The sequence below is a fragment of the Patagioenas fasciata genome, chromosome 4, assembly GCF_037038585.1.
Source record: "Patagioenas fasciata isolate bPatFas1 chromosome 4, bPatFas1.hap1, whole genome shotgun sequence".
Taxonomy (NCBI): Eukaryota; Metazoa; Chordata; class Aves; order Columbiformes; family Columbidae; genus Patagioenas; species Patagioenas fasciata.
In genome coordinates this window covers 34,989,564-35,000,047 of record NC_092523.1, presented here as the reverse complement: position 1 = coordinate 35,000,047, position 10,484 = coordinate 34,989,564, and the positions used below count along the sequence as shown (strand labels likewise).

Here is a 10,484-nt window from a genome sequence, read left to right as displayed (position 1 = left end):
ATCACCACTCTTATTACCTGACTATACAGTACACAATGTTTTAAAGCAGTTTCTTTTCAACTCCTGTAGTGGCAGAGCCCCCCCCCCGCCCCAGGGGGATGGGGTTGTCGCCAGCCTGGCTGAGAGGTGAAGCCAGAGACAAAAGAGACTAAAGGAGCACCATTAGAAGGTAATAATGAGTGAGCAATCGCCGGACACATGCGTGCAGAGCGCGTGGACAGCACATGCAGCCTATCATGTTATTGTATAACACGAGTTACAACCAATCACATTGTTGTAAGGCGCGTGGACAGGGCAGCTTTGCTATAAAGCTAGCCCGGTCCGACAATAAAGCGAACTCTGTGAACATCATATTGGTGTGTCAGGTTCCGTGGCTCGCATGGATAAAGCAACAAACTCCAAGTGGTAAAGAAGATGAGAAAAAAACAGGGAAAGCAGTATTTTGAAAAAAAGGGATGTAAATAAAGTTTAAATTAATTTGCAAAGCTATCAGATCCTAAACAAATAATACAGGACACAAATTAGGAAACAGTATTTAATTTAAGTTAAAAAACCCCAAATGCCTCTGGAAGCGAACATCAATTTGCTAACATTGTTTATGCTACACAGTTGAAAGAGTTTTAAGTCTTGCTTTGCAAGCACCCTATGGTCATTTACTGTTCTGTCTTCCTCTGATCTTACTAAGACTGCCACAAGCTGAAACGTCAATAACAATGTTTTACAATTTTGTAAAAGCCTGCTTCACAAAATTTAGAGTCAAGAGATAAATTTACATTTTGTTAATATATTTTAGCTAAAAGCTTGGAATTAATCAGTATTTGTCTTCAGAAGTTAAATTTGTCCAGTACCACAAATCTAGGTTTCCACACAGATTAAATGTCATACACACACAGCACAGAGCAAACCCACTCTATGGCCAAAAAGAGGAAAGCAGACTACTCAGAATGTAGACTTCCTTTTGCATTGATTCTTATCACCCAAAATATGCCTCAACAGCTCCTCCCTTTAGGAGCTGCAGAAAAAGAAGTTTTGCAAGACTGATCCCTTCGTCACTCAGCTTCAGGGTCAGTAATACAAAATTGATTTGGAAACAGCTTCCAGGTTGATACAATTGCAACATTAAAAAAGTTACTTAAGGAAAAAAAATATGTAAAAAAAATGCAATGGCTGTTTCCCACAGTTTATGCCCTAAGCCATAAAACCAGTTTAGATCGGTTTGTAACCTAAATTTAAGAACTCGAGTTAAGAAGAAATGTATTACTATGCTACTATCATATTACCATTATTAGTAAACATAACACATTCTGAATCTTGTTCCTATTGGCAAAGATATGAAACCAAACTATTTACAATAACTCTTTCTTTTCTCTGCCCCTTCAAGAAAGTGAAATGTAGCACCAAATAGTTCTGATAAGTGATCTGACCTTTCTTCAGTCTCTTCTTACTAAGTTTTGAAGCTATTAGAGCACTACTTTCAAATTTGCCAGTGCTTCAGCTACTCAAGTTTGCATTTCTAACATAGCAAAATTATGTTTTACTTCTAATAACAGACATATCTAACTTTGAGACAGTTCATTATGCCACACAGAGTAGTGAACAGTAATTCAGATTTAAAAGTCATATTCCATAAAAACACTGTGTATAAATTACAGATAAAATATTAACTGAAAAATTACAACGTGAAATTCTTTTAGCAAGGGAAGTAAAATTCTTTGGTGAGCATAGAGACAATGCATGGAATCTGTTTCTTTGCATTAAAATCCTGCCGGGTTGAGCAAGACTCATATTCTGCCACTCTGCGATTTACACGAGTTAAAATCTGCATGAGTTCAAGCTTTCTTGCATGTTCCTTCAGCATTTTACACAGTGACTGAATAAACCAGGAGCCTTCAGCTGAATTCCTCCAGGAGTAATAGCCTGTGGAAGAGACACACACCAAATTGATCAGACGGAGCTACCGCTGATACAGGACAGCACAGATTATGGGAACAATGCATTGTTTCCAGTAGCAATGTTTAAACTACAAACTCAAAACCACTAATGAACGTAGTTTAGATTCAATAATCTCCCCAAATTCCAATTGGAAAGATTTTTCTAATCCTCTCATTTGTTCTAATCTAAGAAAACCTTCAGATTTTCTGCCTTTTGATTTTCTACCTACTATCTCCTGCTGCAACAGTCTTAGCTACTAATAATTTACTATTACTTCATAAAATACACACATACGAAGAAGAGGTGACAGTACAGATGAAGCCAGGACGCAAAATGGATTTCAGAGTCACTATCTTCAGGACTACATGCATGAATTAAAGACTGGAGCCTATTTCTGCTGGCTGATAATGTAAAGTGCACGCTACGGGCTCTGCCACTGCTAATTTTGCTTAGGAACCCAATCAAAATGGAGGTGACAGACAAATAACATGCTGGCATCCATCACCACTTCTGTACATGCATCTGCAGATATCAGATTGTTCTGTTCTCTCAGAACTAACAATACTTTTTATTTCCTGCTGTAAGATATTTGCAGAACTCAGATTAACTGAATTTGCAGCAAATGAACACTTGAGGGTTCGCAACTGAGAAAGACGTATATTCAGTATTGGTTTTTATTTTTTTTTTTGTGGGAACTAAGAGTAGTGACTACCTCAAAAGGAAATCAAACCAGGGAGAAAAAAAGATTGAGGGAACAAGATTCGTATTTCCATCAAAGAGAACAAATGAATTTGTCAGCTACTGACTGGATACAACTGCAAATTGTCATTTATGGTATCAATACAAGCTGATGCATAATTTCAGAAACAAAAATTTATTTGCCAGTCTCTCACCTGGAGCTGTAGAATATGCATAGAGGAAGTCTGCTTCTACCGGTATTTTTTGACACATTGTTTCATCCGATCTACTGTCCGCCTCAATACCTGAATCTAACTCTGTCCCTCTACAAGCCTATTGATGGAAAGAAGAATGGAAAATAAAATAAAAAATGAGAAACAGAGGCAGCAATCGTGATCAGAATACTCTTGTTGTTGTTTTCCAGTTTTAAGACAATAACATCTCAATTAAAAAAACCTACAAAAATAACAAGAATTTATGTGTCAAGTTTCCATTAGACTCAGAAGAAAAGTAAGTAGCATTTATTTAAATTAACTACATGGTTTGCTTAAGACATATTCTTTCAAAATTTCATTCAGAAACTCACTGAACTGTTGGCTAGTGTTCAGAAAGATTTGGCCTTACCTTAATTGTATGGATTAAGTAATCTCAGCTGTTACAAATATTGCATACCTAACAGGGCAGACTGTGCTACTTCTAGGCCTGAAGGGAATCTTATTCTGAAAGTAATTCCACTTAAATCAATTTTAGAAACAACTGTTTTGCACTAATAATTAATATGAAACATTTTTTTAAGTATACAGCTGGTTTGATGATCATTGTTTAGCTGTACATCACCTGAATGAAAAAGAGCTTGGGTTTTCCTGCTAAACTTCTGCACCTGTCACCTCTGAAAAGGCTTGTTAGTGCTTTCAGTTCAAGAGGGCCATCTGTACCGTAGATTAATCCTTCATCACCATGGCTCAGCAACACACAAACAAAGCTGCTTCGCTTGCTGTGATCTTCTTCAGAAACTTGAAAGAAAAAAAGAAAATTACCTTAACTTCCTGCATTCCCTAAAAGCTTTGAAGATGTGATGCTTCCTATGTGACAGAAGTCTTTCAGAACTAATTCACATGTTTGGAAACCTAATTAAAGGCCAACCATACCCGTTCTAACACACAGCCACAGAACTGGGCCAGGAACACCACAAGGAGACAAAGCAGGTGTTCTGACAGTGTCTCAAAGCCTGAACAGTACACCTTGCTCATGCAGTAATGGTCAGCCTCATGAGCTGGGATCACACTGATGGGGAGTTCTGAGTTTTGAGAAAGGATGAGGAAGTCTGACCTCTCCAGTGAGGCTTCAGCTACTCGGATTACACGGGAACTGAATGCAGTTTGAAAGTTGCTGCTGCTGCAGGGACCTAGGTACTAGCATTACTCCCTCTCTCTCACTCTTGCCCTGCAGCAAGCCTCTGAATTTTGTATTTAAAGACATATAAGCTTGATATCAAGTGTTTGCAGATTTACAGGATTTTTTCCATCTTGTGGTATGCAAAGAGCATAGAACAGATATTCTTTGAAATACTAAATATACAAACATGGTATAAAAGAAGGATCCAAAAGGAATTCTGAGTGATAAACTCAAGAAGATGCAAGAGTGTGTAGATGAAAACTATAACAGTCCTAATAGCTTAAGTGTTCTGTTTAGATCTTGCCAAAACATTTAATTTCTATTCTGGGAAAACTGAACTATTTAGATTTTTCCTAAAGTGATGCACACTAAGGCATTTCTATAATCTATGGACAAGCCCTGCATCTAGAAGAGTCAAGAAGGGCTATTTTTTGGGAATTTCTAGTTAGGCTGCAGTCTGTAGTTTATGCCATCTATTTGGAGGCCTTACGGCACAGGTACAATAGAAACCTTGAGTCAGAGAATCTGACTTTCCACTTTCAGCTACAGGCTGCAACTACACTAATAGATTAACCATACCTGGAAGTGTTCTCTGACATAAACATTAATTGGTACTAAAGAACCTACATCTATGATAACAAACACATTTAAAAAACAACCAACAAACCAAAACAGGATTGCTGCAGGCTAACTGTCTGTTTGGAGTAATTCCTGAAACACTTTTACTGTTGAACTGTGACCTGGAACAGCCCGGGAGAGTGCTAGTAGGCATAAGCCACAGTCATGGCAGAGAAACTCCCTAGGGCTAATTAGAATAGACCATGTTCCAGGGCTACAGATAGCTCCAGGCACCCTTTAATTTACTGGCCCAGAGGTAGCCAAGTTCAAACGAAGCAGGGCTAACACCAACAGCAGCACAAAGCTCTCACTTGACAGAAGAGTGTTTTGTTTCACAAGTCAAACAAAACACGAGCCGTTTCACTAAAAAAGCAATTCAGTCGACTCACTTGCAGTTCTGGTCCCTCGATCAGAACACCTCTTGAGCCAAATCACTAAGTATACAGCACAGAACCCCACTACCCAATTAAGCAGGTTTCTTTCCAACTCACAGAGCTTCAGTGATCCCAGGTTCAGAATATAAATCAGTCTGCATTTAAGTTTCGGCCTTTTTTCCAGCCTTCTTTAGAAGATGAGGAAGGATATGGAGACAACAGTCATGGCACAAAAGATAGAGAAACAGCAAAGATGAATAAACATAAAAACTATGAAGTATGTGCTATCCTTAGCAATAAACAATCAGTAGGTGTGAAATATCACCTAAAAGAACGACGGAAGAAGAGATTTGAGGGCTAGAGATGCATTTGGAAAAAGGGGTTGATTTAATACACACACTGAATATATTATTACTTACCATTTTTCAATAGTTTAAAAATGTCCCCGCATGAAAGATCATTGTTAATCTTTATTTTATATCCCAACTTCATAAAAACTTCTCTGACACTCGCAGCATCTGCATCTGTACCTGAACGTGGTAACATCCCTATACACAGGAGAAATGTATTATATTTTATATGATCTAGATAGCATGGTCTGATTGAGACAAATTATCTTCTCACTTATACCTGTATAAGTCTGGAATATTATTCAATTTTTCTAGATCCATTCTAACAGAAAAAACATGGCACTGTTATACATGAACATAATCTCCTTTTCTCTGTACCTACGTCATAGATTTGTCTATTACTCATTCTTATAACTACCTTTCTATAGAAAGACAAAGAAAAGGATTTTATTTACAAAACCAAAATCACAACTAAAAGGTACGACAGACTTGTACTGCCCATCAATTTTTATCCCCATTGCTGCTGTACTGTCATGTGTTTGCTGTATGCATATTTGGAAGAATGCACAGAAATGAATCATACCCATTCAAACCATATAGCTTTAGACTGCAATCAAAATAAGTCTGCATATTTAATTTTGAAGAATAATACATGTCACTAATTTATCTGAATTACAGAAAAAACTTAAATCTGAAAGCGGTACCGGTCTGTCTGTGGAAGTTCTTATTGTTTATTATTACACATTCCCCCATCTCTGGATAATCCATTCTGTAACTGTAGTCTGGCAGAATTCCAGAGTCCATAGACTTGCTGGCAGGTAGGTTCTTTCTGTATAGAAATGAGACAAACTTTAAGTGTCAATTTCTGATCTCTCTACTTTCAAAATACTAATAAAGCAAGGTTATTTTAGCAAAACCAATGAAAATGATGAGGTTTACTACTTGTTCCATAAAAGTTCCTTCAGCAAGTCTGCTGATGGCACCAAGCTGAGTGGTGTAGCTCATGATCTACAGAAAAAGGAGGCCATCCAGAGGGACCTTGTCAGGCTAAAGATAGGCCTGTAGGAAGCTCATAAAGTTCAACGAGGCCAAGTGCGAAGTCCTGCACTTGGGTCACAGCAATTCCAAACACAAAGACAGGCTGGGTGGAGAATGGATTGAGAGCAGCCCTAAGGAGAAGGACTTTGAGGTATAAGGTCAGGTTGGACAGAGCTTTGAGAAACCATATCTAGTGCAAAGTGTCCCTGCCCATGGCAGGGGACTTGGAACTCTATGATAATCTTCCAGCCCAAACCATTCTATGATTCTAAGTTATGTCTGTAAAGTCAGATGGTAGATCTGATTTAAGACTAGTGAAAACTGTACTTCCCGGAGATTAAAATAAATAAAACCGCTTTGTATAGTTATGCTCCCAAATAAAAGCTTTGTTTCAAGTTTGGTAAAATGTGCACATACACAAATAATTAAAAAGAAAAAATATTAATTTGTATTTGTAGTAACCTTCTATGCAACTTGTAATAACCTTAAAATGTATAGAATCAAGGAAGACTGTCTAAAATGATAATGCCTCCACAAAGGAGAACATAAAAAATAGTTTAAGGAAACCAATGATTACATCAACAAGTAATCAGTTGGGTTTTTTACTATCATCTTTTGAAAGCTAAGTACCTGGAGACGAGATCAGCTCTGAGAGTGTAAATCTATTCTGGATTCTAACCAAAAGTCCTGTTGCCATTGAATTTTCACAAGTAGACATTAAAAAACCTAGAAAATTGCCAAGACTCTATATGCAGGCATAATTTTGCCTTTACATGCACACCAGCTACACCACCACTCATGATTCTGAAACTGCTGTAAACTTTACTCAGTCAATATATGCTGAATTTGGTATGGATTTTCTCATTTAAGGATATGGGAAAGTGGTTACAAGACTGAGGCCCACTACCATATTGTATTCTACAAATAAAAGGTCTGTAATTCTCTTAAATTTAATTTTCATTAAAATACTAACAAGAACAACTTCAAAAACAAATGAAGTTCCTGGAGAGACTGTAATTGACGACAGCACTACACCACCATAACAACTCGCTGGCACTAAGAAGAACAGGCTTGTGTTTCCTCCCTTCCATCCCGTAAGCTCCCCTTGCACTTGTGCTTCTGCACATGTAACTCTGCAGCAGGTCAGCTCAAGCAGCTGAAGCAACTGCCACAGGTTCAGGAGAGCTCTAGGAGCAGTTAAAGGGAACGGGTGAACATTTAGCCCTGGGATCACAGGAAAGCGTCTTTGGAAGAACAGCTAACCACCCGATAATACTGTTAAGCCAAGTCTAACTGCACCTCAAGTGTTTTGCTTTTTAATTTCTTGTACATACACATGGCCTATTCTGTCAGAGACTTTATATTTTCAAAGTCAGTATAACAACTCTAACCTTTGTTTATGAGTATTACAAATTATCATAATTGAATATTTTCCTTTTAGCATTATTTTTTCTGTGGCTCTCATCTCCTGTTACAGCACATGATTCCTCAAGACTTAAATTGAAGGCTCAAACCAAAAGCACCTCACTTACCCTTTGAAACCAGGAATAGATTTTGCATCTGCCAGATCTTGCCCCAAATGGGGTCCGTCTCCTGTATCCGCCATTATGGCTCCCAATTATCAGCTTGAAAACATAATAAAACAGAATATATTACAGTTAATTTTCATATGGAATAATATCTTCAGATTGCATAATTTTTGTTGGGCCGCCTTAAAACCTTACACAAACGGAAAGCAATTTTTAAATTTATAGAGAAAACAGGAATGCTAAAAGGGGTTATTCACACAAAATAACTTTAGCTTAGGAGTATTAGTGGGTAAAAAAATAGCATTTCTGAGTAAACCCTACATATCTTATATTTGAAAGAAGAACATGAAATATTTCTCTCAATTATTGCATTCTAAAACAGTTCTGGGAGAAACAGCCTGCAGATCCCTACGACCAAATGATCGAAAATGCCTCCAAAAAGCAGGATAAGAGACAAACAAATTGAAAACAATCATTAAAATATTATAATGTCCCTACATGTATTAGTAACATTTTAGTCTTATGTATATTGTATCATATATAGATCCTTCCATTTCGGTAAGACAGAAATTGAGATCCAAAACCAAGTGACAGAAGTTATGGGATGTGTGCAGAGACTAACACAGAAGACTAGATTTTGTGTCATGGTATTTTGAGAAACAAACATTTTTTCTGCATTCGATTTCAAATGAAACAACACTGCAGCAAGTCCTAATTGGTATATGTGAGGGTACCTGCAAAATAAATAACATAAAACCACAACAATATAACTTTCAATAGTTGATCAAATTAACTCTATGCTGTAAACTGCTATTAGAACACAGGACAAGAAATTATGAACTACATGCTAAGCCAGAAATTTAAAAGCAATAAACCTCCCTCTCAGTTACTCTGTGTGTACTCACAGAGCACATTACCACAAGTTACCTTTAACTCACAATTCAGAAAAGGATTAAGCATCATAAAGTTAAATTGCCAGATAGGACAAAGGAATAAATGCTTAGAAGTGTAATAAATGCTTAGACCTCAAGAAACAAACAAGGCACTACAAGGCAAGAATTTGAAAGAAACTTGCTTAGCAGATGTGTTTATGGTAAATACAGATGTATAAATAACCATACTAAGTAGTCAGATTTGCCGGTCAGATATGATGAAGATGCTTATTTAAGGTTTAGGTTCTTTGGTGGCAAACTATCTTTGCCATCTCACACCATCATATTACTATTAAATTGTTTCTTAATTTCATATCTAATACTCCAGCTAGTATACTGTTAACATCCATTTTCTGTGGTAACAATCATTGACACACCAGAAACACTACTCTTGGTATATAACTCTCTTTCTTTCCTTGTTTCTTGAAAGACATTTACTTACATTTTTAGTGACTTCAGAAGATTTTCAGGGTTATTCTCAATATTATTTCTTTGTATCTTGGAACACCGATGTAATTAACAAACCTTCCTGGTCACAAAATTATTCCAGACTTGAGGGCTGTATCACATGAATTAGCATCACACAGGATACTTGCTGAAAACCAAGTCCCAAAAGCATCAAGTAAACTCGGTATCTTAGAAATGAGATTTCTAAAATACATTATTGCTTTATAATTTAGAAATTTACTTTAAAGACAGTATCATGAGGCAGGAACTACACCTACAATGCTGAACTCACCTGCCTAGCACCATGACCTGGATTAATTCATCCTAACTTCTAAGTCTAATCCCTTCAAAGTTCCCTATAAGAAAAGAGACAAGTGCTTCCAAAGGGTAACCCAAGTAACTAAGACCTGTGGCACAACAGTGATCCAACCCTATGCCCTCTTGTTGGGCAGGGAGCATCAGCACTGACAACGAAGTCCAGTCTGGAGGGACTACTGGTGTGTCCACCCAGTTGTAACTGAAAAGTAGATCCCAGACCCCCAGGAAGAGGAAAAAATGGATTTCATCGACAAGAATGCTACAAGTTCCTCTGCTCCAGCCTCAAGGAGTTTCTGTGCCTCTTTCAACACTGTCCCCACCACAACTATCCTTGACTGGTTCCCAGCTTTACTGAGCTCTCGGCCTGACATTTTCGAACAAAACTTTATTTTGTAGGAAGACATCAACCAGACTGACTCCCAGTTCTGATGCAACCCACGGTGTTCCTTCTTCAATTGAAGCACTATGTGCAGAAACATAACTCAAACCCTTCACTGTAGCTGGGATTAACAGGAGAAACAGGGAAAAGGTTAACTTTCTTCCTTGTTTGTTCTTTGTCTGTCAACAGTAATGAAAAGCCACACCATATAAAAAAGCAGAGTATCACGTACCAACTCCATTATCAAAACTAGTCAGCAGGTGTACTGAGAGCAGTGTGGCCACATCCACACGGCATTCAGCTTCTGCTAAATGCTCAGGTTGTGATCCCAGCTCTCTGGCACTGGGAAGATCTGCAGGGCTGGTGCAGCAAGTACCTGAATCAGCCAGTGTACACCTACATGAGCTGTGGTCACCTCCTATCTACCATATGAGCCAGCCTGAGCTATCAATAACTACTTAAAGACTCTAGTAAACTACAGGGAAAGCTAACAA

The 10,484-nt window shown here is 37.7% G+C and overlaps 1 protein-coding gene across 2 annotated transcripts in view; it reads right to left on the bottom strand.

Moving 5' to 3' along the window:
• Positions 1-521: 521 nt before the first annotated feature.
• Positions 522-10,484, bottom strand: part of CASP3 (caspase 3) — a 13,230-nt gene continuing 3,267 nt past the window's right edge. For both annotated transcript variants that reach the window (XM_065836165.2, XM_065836166.2), the window contains exons 2-8: positions 9,289-9,441; positions 7,918-8,010; positions 6,052-6,176; positions 5,417-5,545; positions 3,448-3,623; positions 2,826-2,943; positions 522-1,917 (exon numbers count right to left, since the gene is read on the bottom strand). In XM_065836165.2, the coding sequence (XP_065692237.2) occupies positions 1,691-1,917; positions 2,826-2,943; positions 3,448-3,623; positions 5,417-5,545; positions 6,052-6,176; positions 7,918-7,991 (849 nt within the window). In that variant the 5' untranslated portion in view covers positions 7,992-8,010; positions 9,289-9,441 and the 3' untranslated portion in view covers positions 522-1,690. The remainder of the gene's footprint in view (positions 1,918-2,825; positions 2,944-3,447; positions 3,624-5,416; positions 5,546-6,051; positions 6,177-7,917; positions 8,011-9,288; positions 9,442-10,484) is intronic.